The sequence below is a fragment of the Crinia signifera genome, chromosome 3 (genome assembly GCF_055691185.1).
Source record: "Crinia signifera chromosome 3, ASM5569118v1, whole genome shotgun sequence".
NCBI lineage: Eukaryota > Metazoa > Chordata > Amphibia > Anura > Myobatrachidae > Crinia > Crinia signifera.
Window position 1 is genome coordinate 178235303 of NC_139219.1, and position 14566 is coordinate 178249868.

Sequence of the window (14566 nt, forward strand, 5' to 3'; positions counted from 1 at the left end):
TTGTGCAAATTTACATTACTTCCTATTGGAAGGTGTATACTGTAGTACTGTCAGTACTCAGATTTGACTTACGCCCTGTGACAGTTGCCACAGAGCCATGTGATTTGTTAGAGAACAGCCATGAAAGGTCACGTACGAAGTGTACTTCTCTTTCATTTGAGTTGCGAGTTATGCTTATGATTCTTGAGGCCTCTTTATTGGAGGTGTTATGACTGGAAGGAATTCACATAACTTATCTTTAAGGTTTTTATTTAAAGGCCTTGGCTGATAAGGAAATGTTTGAGAAATCCCATAGCAGGCAAACAGAATATTTGGTGCATACCTATAAAAGTATTTTTTTTGGCATATATATATAAAAGCATAAGCATCCCCAGAAAGTGTGCAGGGGATATCCGAGATATCTGATGCGACTTTCATTATCACCCACAAAAGTAGACCACATTAGGTGTCTATGGGAGTTGTGAAATTCACTAAGCTACAAAATACAAAGTATTGGGCCCTTGCAACTGATGCCATTTCCTGATTCCTCCTTGCTGGCCCATAGTGGGGTATGCGCAGATCGCCATCCACAGCATGGATGTCATAATTATGTCCCTTGGTCTACAGCAAGCTATTATGGTGAATCATTACTTGTAATTTGTTAATAAATGCATCTAAATATCTGATATACCAAGAATTGTTTTGATCCATAAGGGTCTTAAAAATAATTATGTACACAACATATTTGGCATGTCACCACTTTCTTGAAAGGCAATAAGAAAGTGGTGTAAGTACAGATGGAGCCAGGCTCATTCAGGCTGGGGCTGCCGTTCGAATTGCCAGCCTCCGCCATCTACCCCAGGTCGTCGGAAGGGAGCGCGGGCGCGTGAGACGCTTGCACGCCCTGTTCCGACAGAGCTCCGCCACCACCCCGCACACCCCCTAACCCTGCCCGTCTACCTGCAGCGGAGACAGGCAGGGTTTCCGATCCCCGCTGCCAAGTGACTGGGACATGCATGTGTGTGAGACGCTCGCGCCTTCCAGACTGATGGAGACCCTCTCAGCCAGCGCTCGCCAGCGGGGACATTATGGCGAGCACTAGAGCTAATGAGAGGGGCTCAATCTGTACTTAGGGGGTATCTTATTAGCAGCGGTGCTTCACAGCTGTATATAGGTACACAGGGGGCTGTACTATTGTCCCCGAAGCCAGTGTTCCTTGTCCCCGATAGACGTTGTTATCCTTATACTTGATGTGTATGAGGCATGCAAAGCATAATCCCTGATAAGTAGCCGCCGGGAGCCATGACTTATTCCTGAACTCCATGTGTTTTTGGCCAACCAATGGTCTATTTTCGGATTATAAAAATGGCAGCTAATTGGATACCGTGATAATGACAATCAGTCGTTAATCACGCTATCCAGCCGTTTTTATCAGCCGACGCGGCATCGGGGCTAATAGGAAATCCTGCTGACAATTTTAGCTTTAATTTTTTTTTTTTTTGGTGAGAACCCATTATATTTGTAAACAGTATGCATCATATTTTAATGGGTTGAGATCATTAGGTTGAGCAAAGGAAAGTCGATAATCATAAGGTAGACACCGTCAAAAGGTCGACAAGTTGACACAAGCACTAGGTCGACATGTGGATTTCACCTTTTTGTCGACATGGACACCATATCGGTGCACCGCGTCACCTTGCATGGCACGCTGCACTATTCTATTCTCCCTCCACGCCCCATTGGGTGGTAGGGCATGAAATAGCGCCTGTCGGCACATGTCGACTCAAAAAAAGAAAGTGAAAAATTCATGTTGACCTTGCCCATGCTTGTGTCAACCTAATGACCTTGTCCTCCTAAAGCCATGTTGACCCAAGGCCTGTCGACCTTCAGTAATCAAACTAATGAATGCCGACCTTCTTTTGACCGTATACTATTTTCACAATCCAAAGAAAGGGTTGTTTTTTTGAGCTTTTTTTTTTATGCTATTTTTCTTCCACATTCCCATCCCTTATTTCAAAATGGTGATATTGTCCACTGTAACCTACTCTCTGACGGGTCAGTCCTTTACAATGTAATGCTGCTGTGTTGCTCAACTATGCAGAAAACATCTATATAGTACTTTAGTATAACCAAACTGCAACCCAAGCAACTAACCATTTACTTTCAAATTAGAGCAGGTTTGCAAAACAATATGTACAGTAACTTGATGAAAAAGTAGGTAACTTGGTGGCATTTAACAATTTAGTTTTCTTTGATTGCTAAGGAATGATCCATGTAATGTTCATGTAATAGCACAGCTTTTAAACAGAATTTTGAAGAATCAGTGAATACTGTAATCTCCATTTTTCGGGGTTATGCTGAAATCCTAGTTCATCCATCATTCCATTTTATCTTTGCAGATGCAAAGGGAACATGGTTTGAATGTAATTTTTTCAACATAAAAATTCTTGCATCTTTAGCAAGCAAATTCCATTGAAGCAGCCTGGATCCTACTATGTTGGCCTGTTGCTTTCAAAGTTTAAAATCCTTAACTAAGTCCTTATTTAGATTAGTATGTAAACCTGATGGTTTAACATAGTAATCCGATGGAGGACGATCTGTACGTTCCAGTACAGGTTGAGTATCCCTTATCAGAAATGCTTGGGACCACAAACATTTTTGCTAAGGGATTATTCCGGATTTTGGAATATATATTTCTTTACATACTTACCTGGTCCTCCGGCGTCCATAGGATCGGTCTTCAGTGGCATCCCTGGTCCCAGGGATGCCGCTGAAGAGGATTCAGATGGCTGCCGTGGACATAGGGGGATGAGGGGAGTATTACAAAAGGGGGGGGGGGGGAACAAACAGAAAATTTGAAAATATTCTGAAAACCTACAGTTTTTGGAATATTTTTGATAAGGGATACTCTACCTGTACCTTTTCTGTGCATGTTCAAAACACATCATGGGATCAGTGCCTGACAGCTGTAGTCAGATTGTCAAGCTGTGGCCATTTGGGGCAGGGAGGAAGAAGTGCCGACCAGTGCTCCTGGACACAGGCGAGTGTTGCCCTGTTTTCGGGAGTGCAGGTTTTGTAACTGGCTTTGGTCTACGGAGATGCAGCGGCCAATCTGCCTAACATGAGGGTCACTCAGCAGGCCATCTGAGTGATACTTGGATTTAGCAATGGATAACCATGCAAGCAGGAGGTGTCTATTTAATCCTCCTCCTGCTGCATCTGCATATGTCAGCGTCACCGCTGCATGCATGAATCCTGTTGCAATGCAAACTGCATTCAAATCGGAATCAAGTACTTTGTCATTTTGGTCAAATAAGGTCCTGATTCTGAGATGGGAGTAAAACAAAAGAGGAAGTAGCTGAGCATCTGCAGAAACCGGTGTTGCAGTACAAGTGTGCATATACATTTATTGTTTATGCATGCAGGATACATGCTCAACAGCTTTATTTTTTACACACCCTTCTCAAATCTAAATCTCTGGACATGTTTGAAATCAGCAGTGACATATTTGTTTCTCCAAATGGCACAGTTCCTTTCTGTTTTTTTGCATTATCCCTTATTTCTCAGAATTAGGCCTTCCGTGTAACTTTGATCATAAGATGTAGAGGCACCAGCAGTGGGCTCAGCAATTCCTCAATCTTGCTCCTCTTCTGGAATGAGGAATTCCTCGCAGACATACAGTATGAGGGAAGAGGAATCTGGAGCATGGATATATTTTGCACGGGTCTTTTTACCAATGAAACATTGTGATATTTAATGTTTTTTTGTAAATGTTCAATGATATTCAATATGGCAATGTTATTTACCTATTTTGCATGTATAACTACCACATTAAATTATTTTAGGATCCATTGAATGAAAGACAGAAACTCCACCTAAGACCAATTTCTGACGACAACATAAATTTTGCAATAAAACAAGAAGACAATGAGAAACCTGAAATGGATACCACAAAAAAAGATGTTATTGGTGCTCAACCAAATACTTCCAGGACTGGTAGCCAATCAGATGGCAGTGAGAGCCAGGTGGAGAACAATGGAGATGCAGATAGTGAGGCTTCAGAGTATGAGAACTCATCAATCCAGATAGCGATAAACGGACAGTTTAGCAACCATAAGGATCACATCACTGTACCAGGCCTTCCAACTAATAACAATTGTGTACAGTCTGCTCATGATGATAACAGTGGGGCCTTTTCCAAGCTCAGTCTGAATCCTATGGAAGAGGACTTGGAATCCTGTAAAGAAGTGCCTGTCACCTGCACAGTCAGTCAGCCTTATTCTAATACAAAATGTACACCACAGACTGCTTTCCAAACCCTGTCCCGGGGGTACGTAACCAGCTCCAAGGAATGCTCTGTCCAATCCTGTCTCTACCAGTTCACATCTGTAGAGCTTCTGATGGGGAACAACAAGCTGCTGTGTGAAAAGTGCACTGAAAACAGAGGGACGTGTCAGAGGAACACTCATCCTGCTGGTAATACGTGTTGTATTATACTAAGCACATGTATACATTTCTGTCAGTGAAAAGGGTTCAGGCCTCTAGAAAAATCTCTCACTTCGTTATATTCAGCCAATGTTATTTTCCCTGTTACTTGTTTTAATGTCGATTGTCTTTATTGATTAATAAATATATATGATATATTTTGCAGTTTTTGTCTAGGGCAGGGCTGGGCAACACTGGCCCTCCAGATGTTAATGAACTACACATCCCAGGATGCTTTGCATTCGTTTTGCTATGTGGCCATGCTGAAACTGATGCAAGGCATGCTGGGATGTGTAGTTCATCAACATCTGCAGGGCCGGTGTTGCCCAGCCCTGGTCTAGGGCGTCCCTTAATTTACACCTTCTTCTACTTCCATCCTCAATAACACCTGCTATAATTGTCTATCATATGGCCCTATGGGTATGGATCATTAGGTCACCAGCAAGTAGGTCGACATGGGTAAAGTCGACAGTGAAAAAGTCCTCATGGATTTTTTTTTCATCCGAATGTCTACTCGGTCAACATAAACACTAAAACGTAGCACTGTGTCCCCTCGCATGGCATGCTGCACTCGTCATGCTTTGAGCACGGTGCCTCGCTATGCTCGGCACACATTTTATTCTCTCACCATGCCCTAGTGGATGATAGGGCATGAAATACCCCCTGTCGGCACATGTCTGGTCAAAAAACAGTAAATGAAAAAAAAAACATGTTGACTTTTTTTAGTGTTGACCTTCCACATGTTGACCTAATGACCCTGTCGACCTAAAGTCATGTTGACCTAGTGGTGTCGGCCTAATGCTTGTTGACCAACTCGGTGGTGACCCAATGACCGTATCCCGGCCCTATGACCAAGATGTTGTATACTAATCTATTCACAATACGATCTTCTTAGTATTATACAGTACGTAAGGGTTGGTATACACAGCTTTGTGCTGAATATAATTGCTGTACAATATACTGGTTTTACAGCTGCTTATTATGATAGTGATTAAATATATGCAAAGTATTTGTTATATGATGTATTGTTATTTCTTGTTTAAACTTAGAGGAAAAGCAAGATAGTGTATATACCAACGCTCGGAAACAGCTCTTAATTTCTGCAGCACCAGCCAATCTCATTCTGCATTTAAAACGGTTCTGTCAGGTATGTTATATGATCATTGTGTAGAAAACATGTTATTGGTCTGATATGTAACCTGCACAAACATGGATTCCTCCTGTATTTAGCAAAAGGTAAACAATGTTCCTAGTGAAATATTTGGCAAATCCCAAAAAATACTGATTAAATACTGATTAAGAATAGGCAAAACTCCTCCTGTCCTCAAATTGTTTGTTTTTTGGCAGGAGCATCAAATAAAAACAATTACATATGTATTTATGAACTTAATATAGATTTGTGGCATATGCTTTGTTTGGTACTTGTTTCCTAGCACGGCCAAAACGATCATGATCGTGGGCATCGTGAGGAAAAATCGCGGCCATCGCATGCACTAAAAAATCGGGTGCGATGGTACCGACACGATGCCCGCGATTTCCCCATAGGGAACAATGTTAAATGCCTCAATTTACCCGCGATGCCCCCGATTTCCCATAGGAATCAATGTTAAATGGCTCAATTTACCCAAATCATCATAGGGAACAATGGTAAATGGGCCAGAAAACCCAAAAAACACCCCTGAACAGTGAAATGTCTCCCCAAAAGTAGTTGACGCCAGCCCACGATCAACGCGAACCCGAAACGTGGCGAGCGCAGCGGTACGCGTCCTCCGACCTATTCATACCCCCACTATCCACGTCGGCGTGGAGTTGAGAATAGAATAGTGTGGCGAGCTCAGCGAGCCCAAAGCGTGGCGAGCGCAGCGGATACCTGTAAAGCCCGCAAAGGGACGCGTTTACTTGTGAAGGTATCCGCGTCCCCTCGCGGGGCTCGCCACGCTTCGGGTTCGCGTTGATCGTGGGGTGGCGTCAACTACTTTTGTGGGGACATTTCACTGTTCAGGGGTGTTTTGGGGGGTTTCTGGCCCATTTACCATTGTTCCCTATGATGATTTTGTGAAATTGAGGCATTTAACATTGTTTCCTATGGGAAATTGGGGGCATCGCGGGTAAATTGAGGCATTTAACATTGTTCCTTATGGGGAAATCGGGGGCATTGCGTCTGGACCATTTAAGCCTTTTTTAGCCGCATACGACGCGACCGACGTGATTTTGACTTTTTTCAATGCATTTCAATGGGAAAATCGGGGGCATCGCGTCGGTCGCGTCGCAGACCACTAAAAATGACACCCGATGCCCGCGATTGTGGCCGTGCTAGGAAACAAGTACCCTTTGTTTTATTGTTTCATTAACCTACGTCACATTTGTGTTAGGGATCTAAAGCTGGCTGGAAAAGCCTTCATCTCCTGTAGCCACCCCAATATTAGCAGTTACGGGATGCAGTCAATTTACCTACAATCAAAATACCGACCACCAGTGATCGATGGTCAAAATATCAACACGTTTAAAATACTGACATTCATTGGGCTGATATGGTCGAAATGCTAAAACGGTTGGAATACTGACATTTAAGATGTCGACATGTCAAAAAGTCAACATTTTTCTTTAAAACCGACTTGTTCATACTTTACCGTTCTAGTGGACATGGAAGGGGAATATAATAGTGACAGTTGGAATCAAATATTGAATTACCCCCATAGTAGTTGGATGAGGATCTTTGGATTTGCAATCATGGATACCACATGTAGAGTTTGTTTAATCCAATATTTAAACCTTTTAATCTAACATTTTTCATCAGGGAATGTTTGCAAATCCAAGGAGTATAATAAATGCATCACAGGTGATGATCTATTCCACTTTAACAGGTAGGACCCCCAAATATCTAGATCCAATACAGTCACTACTCCACAATAAAGTAGTAAGTGTAATGTCCAATGTGCTTAAACTCACTCAGTCTGAGTTTGAGTGTCTCTTTCAATTTTCATCACCAACATGCTTGTCATAGGCATATGCATATCCTTTCCAAGAACTAAGGATCAAAAGGGTTTAAGATTATACCTAAAAGATAAAAAATGGGCACACTAGATGGGCCAAGTGTTTTTTATCTACCGTCTCTATTTTTTGTTTATTTATTATTATTAAGGGCCACCACTTAGTTTTGTGTGCATTTATACCTCATGTAGATGAATTTAACTTACCTTTGCCAGTAATCAGAAGTAATGATCAATCATGTTTCATTGCAGATTGGAGTAACACTACGGAAGATCAATAGGCACGTGGACTTTCCCTTCATATTGGACTTGGCACCTTTTTGTTCAGCAACATGCAAGGCATGGCATTTTCTTCCAATAATTATTCCTGTTTCCGCTCAACCTGTAGCATATAGCCATTTGCTCCAACACAGTGTTTGAATAGGCAAGAACCAATTAAGGAAATTTACTAACCAATCAGATACTGTTATCTTCTAGAAGATTCTAAATAAATAAGATAATAGTATCTGATAGGTTGTCCATTGCAACATCCCATCTGAAATAGAACTCATCTTAATAAATGTCCCCCGTTATGTCAATATAGATTATACAACATTTATTCACAGTTAAAGTGATTATAATTAGTTTAGTGGTCCCCAAACTGGGTTCCGCGCGGCACTTGCAGGGTGTCTCGGATTGATGGTCCAGGACTAAAACCTCATACACACAAAGGGCTTTCTGAGTGATATTGTTTACAATATTGCCTAGTGTGTACATTCCATAACTCCCCCGGCCATCGCTCCCTTTTGCTCCTGGCATCAGGGACACTTGCCAATGCTGGCCCCCCATGCTGGCCCCCCGCCACCGATTCCGGTGTCGGCGCAGATCGGCTAGTGTGTCTAGGCTTTCCTTAAGTTTCCTGTGATAAAATATATGGACAAACAGAAGCAAATCTTTTCCATCAAATACCCGAACCTAAGGATGACATATACTGTAAACACAATTTACTTAATTGAATACTTTTTCTGAATTCCTCAATTAGAAACTATTGACCTTTGTGTGCAATGAAAACACGTCTGACACTCTAGGGTGCCGTGACTCGCAAAGGTTTGAGAACCATTGGTTTAAAATTTCGGATTCCATTATTTCATCCAAAATTGGATATGCAAATTGGCCATTTTTATTACATCTTTAATTTCACTGACTTGCGGCCAATCATTGCTTACCACCAATCGGTGATGCCTGTGGATTAGGGATTCATGGAAACAGGCTCCCTGAAGTTTAAGGGCTATTACACTGGCTGTGAATATGGTGACTTTATCTGATTTTGACATATACCAATCTGATTAATGCTCATGTGGCCCCATCAATGTAAAATTTTAACAGGTCACACATAATTTTAAGTCACTACATTCTGTAGCTCAGTGACTCCGTAGCCTTGGTTTGTTCACATCAGGCAAAAGGAAAGTTCTACTGTGATCCATTTCGGAAAGCAATTACTCTATCTATCTATCTATCTATCTATATATAATATCACTCTAGCTTATGTCTATCACCTACGCAACTACATATCCATCTCATATGTATCTTTCCTTCTGTCTATTTAACTATCTCCTATCTATCTATCTATCTATCTATCTATCTATCTATCTATCTATCTATCTATCTATCTGGCACCACAAGGGTGTAACCGCTCTGACTTGCAGTTTGATACTGCTGTTTTATGCTGACTATCTTGCAGTACACGTTATGCGTCCTTAATGTAAAGTCTGTCTATTGAATAAAAAGATGGGTGCACTGGTGTATATAAACACTATACAATCTGGACCTAAGTAACAGATAAATGTATAACTTACAAATAACCAGTAATATATAAGGTATCGGTACTCATGTGTCACAATCGGGCAAACTGCTCTTGGGAGCCGCTGTAAATATAGAAAAAAATAATAAAGTGTAAGTTATAAATGAATATTTTAAAACGGATGGTGCTAAAAATCACTTTTTAGTAATGATCGGTAGGAATAAAATAGTGATATGCACCCTGCTCTTGGCTTGCCTGTTACACTGAAGGGAAGCTTCCCAGCGTGCGATGTTGCCCATGTAGGATATGCCATGCGTGGTCCCGATATCCCACCTGAGGAGAGGCTGTGTGCTGTGACTGCCGTGGAGCGGTAGATATATAACATCTTGTGGTAATCTAGCCCACACCAGAGGAATCATGTGGTATGAGTATATATATTACATTTACATTTATACACTTTCTTCCATACAAATGGGCAAGGTACTGTAGGTCCTGAGAGAGACATTCATTCCATTATCAAATCCTAAAGTGCTGTGCTATTCTACATCAGTGATCTTACACTAATCCACCATACCTATCAATGCAAATTGAAAAATCAGGTGAAACGCAGTATTACTGGGTCAAACTAGTAACCCAGGAAGGCACCCCCCCCCCCCCCCCCCCTTCTATATCAAGTGTGTCAGCTCACTCGTAATTATATAAACAGTGGTAAACTGCAAATACTATGGAAATCATAGAGACAGGAATAGAGCGCCTCCTAGTGCCCATAGGTAGGTTACTTCCAAAAGTGTGCACAGAAAATGTCTTATTTTTCATGGCAGAAAAAAATTCCAGTATGCAGTATGAATACACCTAATGATTGTCTTTTCTTTTTCTCACATAAACAGAATGTGTTAGAAGATAGATGTGTTCTGTACAGTCTTTATGGCATAGTAGAGCACAGCGGGTCAATGAAAGAAGGACACTATGTAGCATATGTGAAGATCAGACTGCCTTCCAAAAAAACCTGTAAAGCCACCAATGCAATGAAACATTCATCTGGTCAGTATTTCTGTGTTGCTAGTCAGCTAGTGATTATGAAGGGAATGTTGTAATCACTCGCACTGCACAGGAGTTATATATAGATATATATATATATATATATCACATTCAGTACCGTGCATCTGGCCTGATACTGTTATCCACCACTCATAGGACCTTATTCAGATCTGATTTCAGCACAAACTGAAATCTAAATTGCAGTGTAAAAATAATACAGCCAGTATTTACCCTGCACAGAAACAAAATAACTCACACAAATCTAACTCTCTCTGCCCATGTTACATCTGCCCCACCTGCAGTGCACATGATTTTGCCCATTTTACCAAACAAATTTGTACTGCGATCAGATCTGAATAAAGGCCATAGTGCTGACAGCTATTCACTGTATGGGAGCATGTGTAGAGACGTGCATGAGGTGCATGTTCTGATTCTTATTTTTTTTATTAGTTCCCCTGAATGAATGTATTGGGGCCCCAGTGCATTGTTTTTCCCAGGGGCCTACAGTGCTGCAAAGACAGTCCTTGGTAGCATCTCACCAAGTTAACAGACCTTTAAATACCTAACAGAATCAACCTATATTAGAATTCCTGCAGTCCCTATTTTATATTTGTAAATGACTCCGATGAGGCAACCACCAACCTGTTTCCATCCAGAAATCCCCTATGACCAAGATGGCAGTCTTCTATCTCTCTGGGTCCACTACTATACATTTAATTAAAGGTTGTAATCCTGTAAACTCTTTTCTGCTAAAAATGTGTCTAATTCTTTCCTCAACATATCAATTGAGTCTGTCATCACAATCTTCTCTCTAGTGTAATTTATATCTTAATTGCCGTTACTGTAAAGAAATCCTTGATTTACTGGTTGTGAAACTTTGTCTCATCTAAATTTAGGGGATGTTTGCATGTCCTGTGCACAGGTCTTGGCATAAGAACTGTACCCCTGAAAGTTCTCTGTATTTACCCTTGATATATTTGTATATAGTAATCCTGTCTAAACTGGCTAGTTTTTCATCATAACTCAATGATTCCGTACCCTTTATCAATTTTATTTCCCTTCTCTGAACCTTTTCTAGTTCCAAGATGTATTTTTATGGAGTGGTGCCCATAAATGTACACTGTATTCTAGATGATGCTGTATTTATATAGTGGCAAAATTACACGGTCTTTCCTTGCATCTATTCCCTTTTTTATGCACGCTAATACTTAATTGGCCCTGGCAGCTGCTGCTTGACATTGATAAAAATTGCTCTGTCTACTGTGGGCACCACACCCATTAACATATATATGTCTGGCATATTTTAGACTTTCCACCACGGATAGCGAATCCTGTGCTCTTTTCCTACATTTTGCTTCTTTATTCGCTAGTAGTGTACTAAGTACTCAGAATTAGTATTTTGTGCTGCTAGTGAATTGATATATACTTTCTAAGAGAAAGTTACATGACACAGGTAAATTACAAAGTTCACGGTGCTCTAATCCCACATTTGGCCTGCAAAATAAGAGTGAACCCACCATTGCCCAAACTCTAATTTGGTCTTAACCACACCCATTTATGTAAAATACTCCTACGTATACTAAAATTCTTACAGTTAGAAGGTGTATACTTTGCAGTCAGATGTCTTTTAAATTGGGTATATTAATACCCAAAACTGAGAAACATAAAATAAATTGATGTCTTTTGTTTTTAAATATTATGTTGTGACTCTGGGGGTATTAAAGCTGAGTAGGAGATACAATTCTGCTAAAGTATCATCAGCTCCTAACTGTTGTTTTGCAAGCACAGCCTATAAAATGTAAATTGGATTGGTTGATCCTTTATCTTTCACAATTACATATTTATTTAAGCTGTGATAAATACCCCACTTTTAAAATGGTCATATTATACCTAGATACAGTGTGACTATTAGTTTTTTTTACTCCTTAATTAATATTCAATGCAATTTCCTGACTTGAAGGCAGGTTGCTATGATCTAAAAGGTTATGGAACATGTAACATTTAAAAGTAAATATGTCATGTTCACCATACACACTATCATAGTGCAGGCTAATTGCTGTAACATTTTTTCAATATAAAATCCCCTTATGGTGTGTACACACGGTGCAAGTACCGTGCAATGCGATCAGATCGCATTGCACAGCATGCATGCGATCTGCGTACAACTTTGACAATATAGTGCAGATCTGCACTATATAGTCAAATGCAGCCAAGACTTCCTGATAAGATTTTGACTTTATAATCAAATCTCATGCTGATTGTACCCGTGTGTACACACCATTAGAGAAAGCAATGGATATTGCAGGCTGAAATGATGACTGTGCTCGATTTACATATTTTTTAATGTTAGTAATATATCTGTAATAAACAGCTGTCTGATTTGTATGCATAGTTGTTCTCTAAAGGTATCGATTTCCTTTTGGTTATTTGTCATGTGAGGGAGTCTACCTATACAGCAGTGTGACATTGTACTGCTTGTAAACATGTTTGAGCTGATATGTCTCCTGAGCATTCTGCTAGGGTCTAAGGTATAATTTTCCTCAGGTTAGTGTTATCACAGTCATTGTCTTCCCTTTGAATCCTTGGAGTGAAGTATATTTACTGCTGTCATCTTTCCATACACCCAATAACAAAATCAGAGCAACAGTAACAGCTGGAAGCTTGTGGAGTTTATACTTTAGCTGGGGCATGGGTCGACAGTCAATAGGTCCACCATTATTGGTCAACAGGCAAAGGGTTGACACATGAAAAAGGATGACATGGTCAAACGGTCAGCATGCTAAAAGTTCACATGGGTTCTCACATGTTTTTGATGTCTGCTGACATAGGTCGACATGGACACCATATAAGTGTTCCACGGTGCCTCGCTGCTCTCAGCACACTATTACATTCCCCCTCCGCATCCACTGGGATGGTAAAGTATGAGTCCTTTTTTTTTTTTTTTTTTTTAAATGTGAAAAAATCATGTTGACCTTTTGCTTCTGCTGACCTTTTGACCATGTTGACCTAATGGTCAACCTTTTTTCATGTGTCAATCTTTGGACTGTCGACCCTATTTATATATATATATATACCGTAAAGAAGGCGATGTCACTCCAGGTCTTTTAAAAAACAAACAGGTTTACTGATGCCTACGGCGTTTCGGGCCTAGCCCGTCTTCAGGACATTATGTCCTGAAGACAGGCTAGGCCCGAAACGCCGTAGGCATCAGTAAACCTGTTTGTTTTTGAAAAGACCTGGAGTGACATCTCCTTCTTTACGGTATACTAGTGGAGCTGCTTCCACCATCGATGGGCACCTGGGCAACTTGAGTTTTCATTAAGAGAAGGGCAGTGCCGGACCACGCATACATTTTATATATATATATATATATATATATATATATATATATATATATATATATTTATATATAAATATTTCTAAAGCCATTACTTATGTTGGTTTTGTTATGATGGATATGTGTTTCATTTTAATACTGACTTTTGTGTTTGCTTTGCAGTATTAAAGGATGAAGCAGGACCTTTTTCCAGCCAGTGGGTATACGTCAGCGACACACATGTACAAATAGTTCCTGAGTCTCGAGTGCCCAGTTCTCAAGCATATCTTTTGTTTTATGAACGATTGTAATAAATATGTTCTTATACTTTGCATCAGGTTCATGTACTATATTTTACAAGACAGGTTAGTTGCACTAAAGAAAGAAAAATTGTACTAAATCTACAATTAGTGCTTTATTCAGATCTTCTACCATGCATCTTTTCCCTGGAACAAGGTAAACCACAGAACATCTAATGCAGTAACACTTTGTGGCAGTGACAACCATCCAACTCCTGACTACATTTAATTGGCCCAGTCACATAGAAGGTGAACACAGCTAGACGGCTTTCACTTATACAGTTGCATGCTGTGTGATTCTGCCGTCCAGTTTCATCCCCACTTTGTGCCCACCAACATCACTGCCAATTTCTTTGCACACGGTATTTTGGAGCACATACATTGGTCATGAAGTAAAAATCAGATGCAAAGGGGGGACTAAAGTTACCTCAGGCTAACCTCTGCATATGTGGTGGGTGAGGTGTAAGTAACCAGGGAAGGGGGGAGCAGTCAAAGCCACAGGAGGATCAATTTTGTGTGGGGTGATGTACCATGAGGGCTTATTGCCACCGGGAGCAGAGAGAAGTTCCTACAGATATCAGAGTTTTTGACACTGTGGTACCATAAGATATTCTGATACATATAATTACCTCTTTTAATTTTTAGCCAATTTAGTACATTTACAGTTTATTTATCCTAA

General features: G+C 40.5%; 1 protein-coding gene across 3 annotated transcripts in view; it reads left to right on the forward strand.

Annotated features, from left to right (window-relative positions):
* Positions 1-13920, forward strand: part of USP45 (ubiquitin specific peptidase 45) — a 152033-nt gene extending 138113 nt beyond the window's left edge. For all 3 annotated transcript variants that reach the window (XM_083176997.1, XM_083176996.1, XM_083176994.1), the window contains exons 14-18: positions 3825-4455; positions 5514-5611; positions 7707-7793; positions 10122-10275; positions 13772-13920. In XM_083176997.1, the coding sequence (XP_083033123.1) occupies positions 3825-4455; positions 5514-5611; positions 7707-7793; positions 10122-10275; positions 13772-13899 (1098 nt within the window). In that variant the 3' untranslated portion in view covers positions 13900-13920. The remainder of the gene's footprint in view (positions 1-3824; positions 4456-5513; positions 5612-7706; positions 7794-10121; positions 10276-13771) is intronic.
* Positions 13921-14566: the final 646 nt, after the last annotated feature.